This window comes from Rousettus aegyptiacus, unplaced genomic scaffold, assembly GCF_014176215.1.
Source record: "Rousettus aegyptiacus isolate mRouAeg1 unplaced genomic scaffold, mRouAeg1.p scaffold_m13_p_7, whole genome shotgun sequence".
Taxonomy (NCBI): Eukaryota; Metazoa; Chordata; class Mammalia; order Chiroptera; family Pteropodidae; genus Rousettus; species Rousettus aegyptiacus.
In genome coordinates, this window is record NW_023416310.1 from 72,437,373 (window position 1) to 72,451,008 (window position 13,636).

The 13,636-nt window shown below is 57.7% G+C and overlaps 2 protein-coding genes across 8 annotated transcripts in view; one reads left to right on the top strand and one right to left on the bottom strand.

The window, feature by feature from the left end:
- CYTH3 (cytohesin 3) overlaps positions 1-2,970 on the top strand; it is a 56,600-nt gene extending 53,630 nt beyond the window's left edge. For all 4 annotated transcript variants that reach the window (XM_016155178.2, XM_036224930.1, XM_036224932.1 and 1 more), the window contains exons 13-14: positions 299-391; positions 1,559-2,970. In XM_016155178.2, coding sequence (XP_016010664.2) covers positions 299-371 — 73 coding nt within the window. In that variant the 3' untranslated portion in view covers positions 372-391; positions 1,559-2,970. The remainder of the gene's footprint in view (positions 1-298; positions 392-1,558) is intronic.
- A 188-nt stretch (positions 2,971-3,158) lies between these two features.
- Positions 3,159-13,636, bottom strand: part of USP42 (ubiquitin specific peptidase 42) — a 41,422-nt gene continuing 30,944 nt past the window's right edge. For all 4 annotated transcript variants that reach the window (XM_016155174.2, XM_036224912.1, XM_016155176.2 and 1 more), the window contains exons 13-18: positions 11,779-12,495; positions 11,562-11,656; positions 8,433-9,920; positions 7,073-7,371; positions 5,186-5,226; positions 3,159-4,168 (exon numbers count right to left, since the gene is read on the bottom strand). In XM_016155174.2, the coding sequence (XP_016010660.2) occupies positions 5,219-5,226; positions 7,073-7,371; positions 8,433-9,920; positions 11,562-11,656; positions 11,779-12,495 (2,607 nt within the window). In that variant the 3' untranslated portion in view covers positions 3,159-4,168; positions 5,186-5,218. The remainder of the gene's footprint in view (positions 4,169-5,185; positions 5,227-7,072; positions 7,372-8,432; positions 9,921-11,561; positions 11,657-11,778; positions 12,496-13,636) is intronic.

The following is a 13,636-nucleotide window of genomic DNA, read 5'->3' on the forward strand; positions in this document are numbered from 1 at the left end:
GTTTTGAACGTGCTCTTTTTATTGGTGAATTTTAAACTCTCCTAAGAGTAAGTGTTTAAAGCGTAGGAAGAGGGAACCAGCAAGTCGCCCAAACGGTCAGCGGTCGAAAGCAGCTGAGCACCGCAACCAGGGCGCGGGCTGCCGTCTGCTCGCGCGGCCAGCGTCCAGCCGAGGCGCGTCCTTGGAGCGGCGCCCCGGCAGCCCGGGTCACGGTCGGCGCGCGCGTCTGCGCCCTCCGTGTCCACGCACCCGGGAGGGCGGCCCGCCCGCCCCTGACCCGCTGCTCCCCTCTTCCCAGGGCGAGCATCAGTAGAGACCCTTTCTACGACATGCTAGCCACGAGGAAAAGGAGGATCGCCAACAAAAAGTAGAGCTTTCCTGGCCTGAGCAGGTAAAAGTAAAGCCACACCCCACGGCAGCACATGACTGCGAGGCGCCCCCGTGACACCCTGGGCCCCGGGAGGCCGTGTCCCGTGCAAGCCCCGGGTTCTCCGGAGCCTCAGTGCGCCGGGTCTGGCGAGCCCCACCGAGCGCCCCCCCTGCCGACCCTGCCGGCTGCAGCAGCGCCGTGCACCGGCGTCCTCGAGGGCCACGCGGCCGGTGGCCCGTGCTGCACACAGCCTCGAGGGCCATGCGGAGAGCTGCTCACGCCACGCGCGCTCCGTGGCGGCGTTCGCTTCCAGAAGCCGCCGTTTCGCATCAGAACAGGAGAGAAAAACTACATTTTTATTCCGCTTTTTTCTCAAATATATAGGAGGATAGCTTTTATATACATTTTTATATTCTGAAGTTATAACGAAAGATACTTTAGCAGTGGTGTTTTTACACTGGCGGCTATAGACTTAACTCCTGGACACCAGGACATCCTGCGCCCTGCACAGGGACACGTACACACGCACGTGTCAGCCCGTTGCGAGCGCCGCTGCCCTGGGGTGCCCTCACCCCTCCCGAAGGAGGGAGGTGGCCCGTGTCCCCGAGGACGAGGAGCACCGGGCAGGGCTCCGCGTGTCCGGGTCCCCTGGGACCTCTCTCCAGCCCAGACTTGGCAGCCCCTCAGATACCTTGTAAAAAGGCCGATCAGTGAAACGTAAAGCACGGTTTGGGGCGTTGTCCCCTACCTGCCGAATCCAGCACAGTCCGTGTGACCCCACGAGCGGCAGCTTCGTGTGGTTCAGCCCCGTTGTTGACCGTCGTCCTCACTGACTGAAGCGCCGTGGCAAAGTGCACGTATCCCTGACCTGAGCGTTTGACCAGATTCCTTAACGTGACGCGTAGACACGTCAGTGACCTCGTTCCACGTTGTCGGAGATTTCGGCTCCCGGAAGGCACGTGGCACTTTGGGTTTTCTGTGAACAGTTTCAGGCCCCAGCTCCACACAGCTGGTGGCGGAGGCTCACGGCCAGGTCGCCGTGGACGTCACACATGCTCAGCAATGCGTTTGCTGAAGGACGGCTGGGCCTCGCATGTCACACGGTGGGACCGTGGGTGTGCGAGGGGGTGACGGAGGCCATGTGCCAGGACGGGGCTGGTGACAGACACCATTTATTTCCATCACCAGGACTGCCCGGCCACCTGCACCGTTCTGGCAGCGGGTCCCCGCCCTGTCGGCCCAGGATGCTCGTTAGAGGCCATCGCTCCCTTGTGAAGTCAAGTCCAAGAAGGAGACCTCGGGCTCTGCATTCCCGGGGATGCCAACAGCAGAAGTAACTTCCTGCAAGTCGCCTTGACGCTGAACTCCATGGCTGTGGGACCTTGGCTTCAGTGCAGCTGACCTCGACGTAGCTTCAAGTCACACTAGACTGCAAAGGGGTCCGAGTCCATGACTCGCCGACGCACGTCAAACTGAGTTTGTTGTTCAGCCCCAAGCTCTTCGGCTCTGTTCCTGTTCCGATACCTCAGATCCGAACTTCCGTCGGCGAGGAAGGCGAGCTGGCTTCCTGGGATGCCTGGCGGTACCCTCGCCACCCCGACCTCCAGTCTTCCGCGGAACCAGGCCCCGCCGGGACCACCCACCACTGAAGATGACCCCTCGGGCTGGCCCCACACCCTGATGGCCCGAGGCACGAGCTAGATCAGCATTTCGCATGGGGACGTTCTCTCTGGTCCTTGGTCTGACCCAGGTAGGACCCTGGGGGTATAGGGCTTTCTGTCTTTTGGGTTTGGCCAAGTCTGAGGTTAAAACATTCAGGGAGAACGTTTCTCTGGGCTGTCTGTGGAGGATTCTCACTCGATGGCTGTTTCCCCAGGAACAGGCCATGGTGCTTAGAATGCACGTACCTTGCCATCAGTGTTACGTGAAGTCGCCTAATTCCAGGTTTCACTGTGACAGTATTCATCCCACAGGCGTACAGCCGTTACCCCCACCACGCGCTCGGGCAGGCCTGGTGGTGCGTCCTTCCCCCGGCTCTGTGCCTAGTGCCGACTTCACTCCCCAGCTTTGGCCAGCAGCCTGGGGCGGCAGGGGCACCGGCCCGATCGGCAGGTGGGCCTTAGCCCGATGGCCGAGACCCCGACAAGCAGAGTCTTCAGGATCACAGAACGTTTTTGAGCGGTTGAACGTGGTACCAAACTGAGTCCAAATAGAAGCTATTTACAGATGAAGCAGCATTAGTGCTTCATGTAAAGCAATGCCTATTTTTAAAGTTCAAATGCATATATCTACATAGATGCGCTTTGCTGAGAAGTTAGGTCTGTTGTAGACCAGAAACCACACGTTGTGATTTCTCATTTTCTTATTTTTTCTTAGGAAACATTTCTATTTACAGTAAATATAGTTAATATGTAAATAATGTATATATATTGATTTCTGGAGTGTTTATTCAATGTATATATTCCCACAGCTTGCATGAAAAAATATCCTTTATCAATATTTTGTTGTAAAATGAACAGTCAGTAAAATTGGGGGGTGTGTGGCTGTCCACTTTCAAATGCTGTGTCACCAAATAAAAAGCAAATGCATTGTTACGACAAGGCCGACTAAGACTTGGTTCTTTGAAGCAGATTGTCGGGTCCAGCAACCCACTCACCGACTGCCCTTCCCCCAGGCCGGGGCCCGCGGCTCGAGCGTGCAGGTTTTGGGAAAGCGAAGCGACAGGAAGTCACTGAGGAGTGTCTGTGAGCAAATGGGGCAACAGCACTAAAAAATAAGACACGAAATGGTTAATTTGCTGCCATTTATATACTATATAAATTTTACATGCTGTATATTTACAGTGGGGCAAGTGCTTTTTAATCTTTAAAAAAACAAAGATCAAACTTTAGACATCTCTGAACAACACAAACTGTATAAACCATACAGATTATTCAGATACAAACTGTATTAAATACAGTTTTCCCCACTCCATCTCCTGATGCAGGACCAGTGAATTATAAGTGTATCACAGTTTGATAGCATATCCATATTAAAAATAAAATCACAGTATGATTTTGTCTGTAACTAGAAACTTTAAGGGACCAAGCTGACAACTCAGACTCCAATATCATAGTCAAGACAAGAGACACTGTATAAAAAAGTGTTATGTAATAAAAAACATACTGTAGGCTTTACAAATAATGTTTGGATTATACATTCATAATGTAAATACTCATCATATCTGGTAAATTGATTGGAATAGTTCCACAAAGTTCAAAAACAGAACTCGTCTATAAAATACACCTTCAAATCTTGAATACAACTAAAATATGAAGTGAAATTAGTTTCTAGTATCAGACATTACAGAAAACAGACCGCTCTCAAAAGTCTAGTCGAGAGCTTGCAAATCTTTAAATAAGTCTTTAAATTAAATATCCATACTGTCAGTCGCTTGTACTTCTGATAGTCCCACGGTCTCCCGGCTGGTCTTGCACCGGCGTCTCGCTTGGAGGAGCATTACACGGAATACGGGCGATCAACCTGAGTCTGTGATTAAGCAGCATTTGAGATGTTCTAGTCCAGGGCGTTATTTTCAATGTGATTTATATACACGGTATTTTACAGCGGTCAGCAGTTGTAGAAAGTGTTCATCCATTTGGAATAAGGGTCATTAAGAAAAGATAAAAACTAAAAAAAAAGTCCATGGTAAAATCTGTACAGTATTTACTAAAGAAGCACCACGCGGATTTGAACAGTTATTTCCTATATTTATAATTTAAGCTGGGCTGGGGATGGCTTCTGTTGAACATGTTCAATCTGAAAGGCAAGAGGCAGGCAGTCGGAACAGAGGGCCGAGTCCCGGGGGGCTACAGCCCCGAAGCTGCTCAAGGACTCCCTCTTAGGTCCCCACAGGTGGCAATCCAGGAGCTGGGCGCTTCCAGACAGAGGTGCGCAGGGGGCCTGAGGCGGACGGCTCAGCAAAGAGGGCGCCATCTGCTGGGCGTGGGCTGCACCTCCACCCCGCCAATCCTTAAATCCCTTGAGCGGGAAGAACTTAATCCCTTAATTAGGCTTAGGTCCTTCCCGAGAGGACCCATTGATAAAGCATGTTAATTACCTGCAAATAATCTTCTGAAGACAATTCACTTTGAAATTCATTTTAAATCTCCCTTTGCTGACTAGAAGTTACACATTTGGACAAAATTCCTTTTCAAGGGCAAAAGGCTCACTCTCCCCTTGACCTCAGCACGGGCAGGCCACAAAACCTGAATTACTATCTCCCAGGGCCACTGAACAAAGTGCCAGCAGTCAATTAGCTGGCCCTTCAAGGTTCTGCTCTGCTACGAAGAACTCAAACCTCAAACGAAGCAAAGTCCTTTCTGTCTGAGCGCAGAGGGAGCAGCCGCACACCTGGCGTCCAGGTGCTCCGGGCCTGCACGCTGTGAGGCGGGGGCGCGCCGACCCAGCTTCCTGAAGCACGGGGACTCGGGGGCTTTGAAGGAAGGGGGGTCCTGGGGGGTCCTCTCTCAGGCCAGTTAGGTCTGGGTTGAGGAAACTGGATTCTCCATCTCTTCAAAGGTTTATCAAATGACTTGATTCTGACACTTTAAACTCATTTTCTTACAATGGGGAGGAGAGAATGGGTTTCGGGACACGCGTGCCCCCCAGCCAGTACTGATGAGGGGGTGTCTAAGCGCAGTGCCAGTGCCTGGCCCGGAGCTCGGAAGGGCCTCCCGCACCTGCTCCCGAGTCCCCAAGGCCCTGAACTCCACGTACGTCCCCAAGGCACCTCTACAAACAATTACAAAACACGCAGACGTGCAAACAGCTTACCGTAACTTGTGGATTCTGTTTTGAGGCCAGGTTTCAATCACCTAGAAAGCAAGCAAAGGTTGAGAGACAGTTTGACGACGGTTTTACAAAGCTCATGGTGGCTGCGCTGTGCGTGCACGAAGCGATCACACTCAGCCACGCAGCTTGGCGTTGGTGCCCGGCACCGACGTGAGGCTGCGCACGCGCATGTGCTGCCACGCAGCTGCTCCCTGAGTGCTTCGCTGAACAGAAGCTGACGTGACGGCCGGGGGCCGCCGGCCCCACTGGACGGGTGACGAAAGCCGTGCCTCGCGGGCACGGTCCCGTCGGCCCTGCAAACTGACCAGCCTTCTAACGTTAGGCGCACCGGCCTTGGGCCAAAGACAGTGAGGGTTTAATGGAGCCAGAGAACATGAGTCAGAGAGAGAGATGAGTGGTCGCGGCACCAGGACACGGGGCACAGGACACGCGGCAGGCAAAAGGGTCCGTCCCCAGCCAGCCGAGAGGGCAGCCTGGCACGGAAGGCCAAGCGACTGGCCCTTCTTGGGGGAGACAGGACGGGACGGGCCCGAGCTCCTCGGTCTGCTCAGCAGAAACACCGGCTGCCCACCCGTCGCGTGCACCCGGATCGGGGACAGGGACGCAGGGCCACCACTGGACAGGCCAGAGCCCCCGAGTCTGCCCTCGGCCCACATTCCCTGCGGGCCGGCCCTGTGGGGGGCTGGCACCCTGTGCGCTGCGGCCTCTGGCTGAGTCCTTGAGAGAGTCACAGAAGGGGACGATTCCGGCAAGGGCATGAAGTCCCCTGGGGCCCCACGCAGTGCCCACCGCCCCCTCGCTACTTCGTCCCAATCACCAAGCAGAGACGCGACTGCATCCTCACCAAGCCCCTCCCCCAATCACTGACGTGTTCGTGGGAAACCAACCTGAAAATACATACGTTAATTTCTTAAAAAAACAAGCAACCACCACCTTAGCTTCACTTTCTGGCTGCAGGGGCCACCGCCGTTCCCACGGCAGGTCGCACGTACCCTCCCAACGGAACACGCCGCCCCTCGTGGCGTCTGCCGCTGTCCCGGCCAGCACTGGGGGTCACGGGTCCCTCCTCAGCAGTCACGCTGACCGGGCCATGGGAGGCCCGGGCCTGCCCCCGACATGACAGCTCGGTCGAGCACCCCAAGACCACCAGGCAGCCCGGGCGACGGCCAGAGTCAGGAAAGCTCACTTCGGGTGTGGGGGCGGGGCACCCTCCCGCCGTAACAGACCATGAGGGCCGGGCTGTGCGGCGCTGCAGAGCCGGGCACTGAGATCTCGGGTCCTCTTCGCGTGAAACGAAGGCTTCCCCCGGCTTCCCGCGCCGGCCCCCTGCCTGGACCCCTCCCGCAAGCGCGGCTGCTGTCCGGGCCGCAGGCGGGGTGCACGCACGGAGCGGACGAGGACCCCGGGCCCCAGCAGCCCGCAGAGCCCACATCGCACACCCCCTGGAGGCAGCGCTCTGCTAGCGGCCGACAGCTGGTGTCCCTAACGACTCATGAGACTGTGACTTTCGGGCTCTACTCAGCACGCTAGAGCTTTAAGGGATCCAGAGAGAAGGAACATACTGTGAAAACACGTCTAGTCTAGCAAGAGTTTAAAAGCGAAAGCTCTGGCCCCTCGCAAGGCAGTGCCCAGGGCCCTGACTTCCCGAGGCGCAGACCCAGACACCGCCGGGCCCGGTGCGCGTCACTCGGGCCTTTGCCGCGGCGCAGGGCGTGGCCGCACAGCCTGGCTGCGTGGCCGCAGCGCGCGCTCTGGAGCCGGGGCCGGGCCGGGCCCTTTCACGCCATCTGCGCGTTTCTTCTCGCGTGTTAATCACCTTTTCCAAAAAGGCCAGTTTCTACATTTTTAATTCCAAGTATCTCCTCTTACCCTGGCCACACTCGGGCAGATGACACCTGTCATCTCTGCTTTCCATCCTTAAATATTTCGTTTTCTCACGGAAAGGTCCAGCGCCCTCCAGAGGCAGGCCGTCGGCGAGGGCGAAGCCGTCGGCTCTCCGGAAACGGTCCACGGCCTCGGAGCTGGCGGCCTTAGGCAAGTGCAGTTCTGAGTCTTTACCAAAGTCCTCGGATTTCCTCGAGTGCCTCTTCTTTTTCTTTTTCTTCTTTTTGTGTCTGTGGAGGTCAGCATCAGAGTATGCAGCCGAAAGGTCTGAATCCTGCTGATGCCTGTGGAAGAACAAACCAGAACTCAAACCAGCAAGGAAACAAGACGCCCCCAAACAGGGCTGGGTCCTGGCTTGTACACCCAGCACGGCGGACGCTCGTGCAAACACGGGCGAAATTCTCGTCTAACTGAAAATGCAGTTCGTTTTCACTGCAATAATTTTAAGTCTAGGGTGATGAATTCTCTGATTTCGACCCCTTCCCACCACTGCCTTTAAGCTTTACGCAGGAGCTGAGGTAGTTGGCCAAAATACCAGAGAAAGGGTTTTGCTAACTTTTCCTGAAACTAGTGGCTGAAGGAAAAAAAAAATTTTGTCAGGTGCGTCAGGCACGTGGGAGGTGTTTATGAATTCTTTTCCCTCAGGTGACCACTGTCTACCAGTGGCTTCCAGTAATCTTTTCCCAAAGTTTCGGTTTTATGAGATGTCAGATGTACGGAGCACAAAACGTACGATGATTCTGTCTGTGCTCAGCCCTCACATTACAGATAAATCGCTTCCAAGACAATTGCTGAACAACTTGGCTGTTTAAAAATACAAAAGCGAGTTTCTCAATTATTTCGAACTAAGAAAAGGAGACACAGATGAAGTTAGCAAAGGGCGCGTCTTGGGTCCGCACTCGGAGCGAGCAGCCAATTAGCGAAGGGACGGTGCCCGCCCGTCTGCTGCTCGCCTGGTGGTCGCTGGGTTCGAAGAAAACATTAAGAGGTGTGACGACGTAACTGATCTGACAATTAAGGACATTAACACCAATTGTAAAGCCAAAGACCCAAAGATTTCATCCACAGAGCATCGCATACTTACTCCAGGAGTTATAAAGCGTGAATCGAAATGGCAATACCTTTCAGAAAACTGAACTTCTTAGGCATTGTATACCATGAACTAAGATACGATTTAAAAGCAAAGCTAAATTTCAGAAATCTGTAAGTAGCGAAATCTGAAACCCACGCAGAAATGAGAAACACAAATCGAACTCGTAAGCATACACAGCCCCTCCCCCCCAGCAAGGCGACAAGCTGAGTGGCTTGCGCCCCCCCGCGCCACGCGCCCGGCCCACACCCTCACCTGGAGTCTCGCTCTCGGTGTTTGTCTTTGGATTTCTTCTTCTTCTTTGATTTCTTGTGCTTCTTCGCCTTCGGCTCCTCTAAAGGGTCCCTCTGTACGCTCCTCCACACTTTCTTTTCCGCGTAACTGTCGCTATGTTCTATACTATCGTACCTCCGTTTCCGCGACTTTATACTTTCGTGTCCGTGAAACCGATCAGCGAGGTGACAACTGTCTTCGGCCCCAAGTGCCATCTTGCCATGAGAGTACTTGTCGGGGTAGAGAGGCAGGGCGTGGGGCGGGCCCCCGCGGGGGCTGCCGAAGTGGGGCCCCTCCTTCTCTTTCAGGACCAGCTCGCACCCCTTCCTGCCTTTATAGTAGTCCTTGTAGGGCCGGCCGCCGTGCTGGGCCGCCCTGTCGTAGTCCCTGTCACCGTGGAAAGGCTTCCAGTCCCGCAGCTCCCTGGCCGCGTACGGGGCGTACCTGTCGTGGTAATACCTGCACCTGTCCCACCGCGTCTTCTCGGGGTAGTACTTCTCCCGGCCCCAGGAGTGCTCGCCCTCCGGGGGGTGGTGCCGGGCCCAGTCCTGGTCCGACCCGCCCCTGTTCCGAGAGTGGCGGTGGCCGTACCGGGGCGGGGCGCGGTGCGGGCCGGGGCTGAGCCTGTCGCTGTGGCCGGTGTGGTGCGGGCCGAGGCGCTCGGCCCGGCAGTGGCCGGGCGGCCCCCGCTCGCGCGCGTGGGAGTGCCGCCGTGGGCGCTGCTCCTCCGTCCGGCTGCGGCCGTCCCGCGCGCGCTCCCCGCTGGACGAGCGCTCTCTGCGGTGGCGGTAGTGGCCCCGGTCCACCTTCCGGAGGCTGCTGATCTTTTCCTTAACGGGCGAGCGGTCCGGGGCTTTGGGCCCCGCCTTCTGCTCTTCGCGCTGCTGCTGCTCGCGGGGACTCTGCTCTGGGGCCCCGTCTGCACGACCTTCCGTGACCTTGTCCATCTGAGCGGCCGGGGGCTCGTCCGCAGACGCCCCCGCGGCTTTAGACTGGTCCTCGGCGTCCGTGCACTTATCTCGGCTGCTGTGAGCGGAGGGTCCCTGCTCGCTGTCACCCGCAGGATGTGACAAGGGACTCGGGCTCAACCTCCCCGCGGTTTCCATGGCTACCGAGTCCCGGGGACTCTCGACCGATGTCCCTTTCACATCCTGGGCGGCTCTGCCCGGCTCACTTGTTAAGTTCCCAGGGTCGCACGGCTTGGCCAGGTGGCCGTCCCCGGTGGTGTTCGGGCTGGAGTTGCAGAGATGGTGGAGACTCGTCAAAGACTCCTCGGGTTTCGCCGAAACGTTTTCCGAGGCTTCTTCTTTGGCAGGTTTGGCTCCCGGGTCCGCGGGCGGCGCGGCCTTTTTCAGTCTGCTGTTGAACCCCGTGGCCGCCTCCGGCCTCTCCTGGGCGTCGGGGGACGGGCTGCCTGGCTCCGGTCCCCTGCTGGGGTCCCCGGCGGGGCTGCCCTCTGTTCCAGTCGCACTGCGGTCAGAGCAAGATAAAGACACACACGGTTAATCACTCCCTCGATCGCCCCGACCGCCCCGATCGCCGTATGAGTTTTGGCCCCGTGCTCACAGGGACAAACATTCTGCAATGTTATTCACTCGGTATTCGATGCCTCTGACGGCTCTGGCTGAAACCCAGTAGTGGGCTTATCATTTTTGGAAACTCCAAGTTTCCTCTCTGCCTCAGTAGATAGAGTACAGACCCGGAAAGGCGGCCACCCCCGCCCCGCTTTCCCGCAGCAGGCGCTCTGCTCCTCCGTCCCAGCTCCTTCCGTTTTCGGGTGCTGCTGCTCCCTCCCAGGCTGGCCCGCCAGCCACACGCGGCGGGCGCGTCCCCCTCACCCTACACCCCCCCCCGCCCCCGCAGAGCCAACGGCTCCTGGGACGACTCTGAGGACTCGCCGGGCTCTGGAAAAGCCCTCTGTGGTGAAGGAACGCTGCCTCTCAGTGCCGAAGGGCTCCGGATGCACTCTCCAGGGGAAGGGAAGCTGGGCAAACAGCGAACAGCGGCAGCGGCCCCCCCCTTCCCAGCGGGGACCGGCCGGGACACACGTCACGGTGCGGTGCGTGGCGGCCACACTCACGCAGCACACGACGCCCGGCCTTGTCCGAGTGCCTGTGTAACTCTCACACACAGCACATCTGAGGACAAACTAAGCCAAACTTAGAAACACTCATTGCGCGGGTGACTGAAGACCAAACTACCCCTTGGGGTTAACCCGGGGGGAGGGTCTCTGCCAACAGGACGGACCCCGTTCCATTTTAGTGAGGACGGCTTCCTGGCAGTGCTTGTCACTGGCGAGGACACACGACCGGCCGGGGCCGTTCTGGAACGTGGGGTGCATCCCCGGGTCCCCACGCGATCGGGGAGCCCCACTGGCAGTCCCAGGTAAGGACTCGCCCCGACACCCAGTGGGTGAAACCCCGGTGGTGGTGGCGGTTTTCAGGGACAGCAGGACTTCCAGGAACGCGAGTCCCGTGTAAACCTAGAGGGAGGGACAGCCCGAGGGTGAGCTGCGTGGGGCGCACAGCTCCCGACGGCAGGCCGCCTTGCGAGCTGTCGCATTCCCAGCAGACCTGTGCCCGGCTGCAGCACTGGCGGCCTCACTGCCCCCGGGAGCAGTGCGGGCTCAGCTCGTGTACAGACTGAAACGCCACTGCCTCGTAAACGCCGTTCCTCCTGCTTCCTTTACGTGACACACAGATCGATAGACTGGGTTAAAAAAAAAAAAAGCGAAGTGTGGAGGGAAACCGCCTCATCCGTGAATTTGACTTCAGAATTCTAGAGGGAGCAGAACAAAACACCTGCTACTCGCGAGCGTCGAGACCCCCGGCCCCGTGACCTCGGCGTGTCTTCGCCAGGTGGCAGACGGACGCGTGCTAAAACACCCCTGACCGACTTCGACCCCGTCCAGAAAGGACACCAAGTTGTCATGGACTATCCGCCCCTCACAGATTTTTTCTCCACTTTTCTAAAAAGCATATAAACTTCACAGATCGTGCAAAGCACTCCCCGATTCGGAAGGGTCACCAGGGTCACCGCGAGACGTCTCCAGAGGGAAAGGGGTGACCCGCCCGCAGGCAGTTTCGTTTCCTCATTAAGTTGTTACTTTACCTTGTTTCATCTGTCAAGCCTTTCACTTTGTTGCTAAGTTTGAAGGTCTCCAAGATTTTATCTTCTGGGAGGGGTGGCAGAGGAGCAGGCATCAACTGTGAGGAAAAAAAAAGATATCTCAGCTCTCCCTGTCACTCCAGGCCTCCTGACATCTGGCCGCGTGCCCTGCCGCAGAGGGACGAGGTGAAGCCCGCCCACCCACCCTGCACCCGCTCACCTTCCCGGGTAGACCGTTCGCCTTAGAAAAGGGGTTCTCTGCGTGTAGAGCGGGCTGGACTTGGCAGCTGGCAGCATCGAACGGCAGACCGTTTTCCTTCAGGTCGCTGTCTGCACCGTTAGCACCGTTGAGGGTGACAGGCTCTCGCAGCTCGAGCCGCGGGGCCGCGTCGTCGTCGGCAACCTGAGCGGAGGGGTGCGAGCTCCCGGCCGCGGCCAGACCGTTCTCCCTGCCCAGGCCCTTTGCCTCCTCGTCGGACTCTTCAGATGACTCGGCACCGTAGGGGACCAGGACACTTGAGTTCAGCTTGGACTTGCCATTCATCACTGGCTTGGAAGAGGACTCGTTCAGGGCCACCTGCTTGGTGACTTTCCTGGACACTGACGGCGCAGGTGCACTCGAGGTAGACTGTATCGTGGAGGGGTTGGTGACGGTGGACGAGGGGCCGGGCTTGCTGGGGCTCTCCAGGGGGCTGCCGTGCAGGTGAGGTTGGGACTGGCCTTGGCGAACAGGTAGCTTGTTGTGAATACTGATCGTGATTTTTTGTTTCTTGGGATGTTCTGGAATAACTGAGGGCCGGTTCACTGACCAGGTCTGAACAGAAGATGAAGCGTTCACAGGACCAGCCCTGTTGACACTGGAGTTCCCGTTGGGACTCGACATGGAACTGCTCGGCGTGTCTTTCAAGGGTCCGGTCCCGTTTAGGTGAGGGGGGTTCTGGAAGGAAGGAGACCACAGCCGGTGAGGGCGCCGGGAACACGCAGAAGCCGTCCTGGCCGCGGACGCTGCCCGCCTGCTCGTCTCTCCATAAACACCAAGTTTCACGCACCCAGAAACACCTCCTCCTCTCACGCGCTCCTGGCCAGCATCGCCCTCGCACAGGCCGTAGTGTTCTGGTAACACACACACAACACACACACGCACGCACACACACACACACACAATTTTTTCCAGAGAATAAGCCCCAGACCAAATTCTGCTCCGACGTGACAGGAAGCAGCAGGCCCGTGGGCACGGAACTGCACGCCCCCCCGGCTGGGCTTCCTGGGAGCCCAGTGCTGGACCGGCAGGGAGAGGGTCGCGTGGGCAGACACGGACGAGCTGCTTCAGACCCCGTGTGCTGAGCCACCCCCTCCCCGTGACGTCCCCGAATCCCGCACGGGCAGTCACTCTGCTCCGCATGCCACCCAGTGCCTCTGCGTCCTAGAGGCTGCGACCTGGAGGTCGTGGGTGAGACCTGGTCTGCAGACGGGTTTTGTCTGGCCTTCACGATGTTTCCTTAAACATCTGAATTAGATGCTACCTGAACATTGGCCAGGCCACCCCTCCACACAGGGCACGTGCTCTCCAGTGGGCCAGTGTCCTGAAGACGCTCTCACGGGGAGCCCAGTTCAGAAGCCCAAGCCCATTGCCGGCCCCGCTCCCAGAGGCATCTGATTTGTGACTCCTGCCGTAACCCAAACACTGCCCAACGTCCGTCAGAAACAGCAGGCGACCAGACGATCTGCTGGTTCAAAGCAAATCGGACGCGCACTGAAAGGCTGTTCAACGCCGCGGCGCGGAGGACGGGGTCACTCCGCACGCTCGGCACGGAGTCCAGCGCGAGTCAGGCCTGGACGAAGACCTGGAGCGTCACAGGACCGCGTGGTGGCACTACCATCGGCGCCCCGAGGCCGGCGGGGGCCTGGTCAGACCCAGCCGGGACAGCAGAGAGAAAGCGCACACTCCTGAGAGGGCCGACCAGACACGAGCTGGCGACAGGGCCACTTTCCTGGGCCCCGGCGTTAGTCACGGGTCCCTGGACACTTAAGCCTCCAAGTGGGTGGAAGTCCAGCGCGGGGGCGAAACGCCCAGCGTT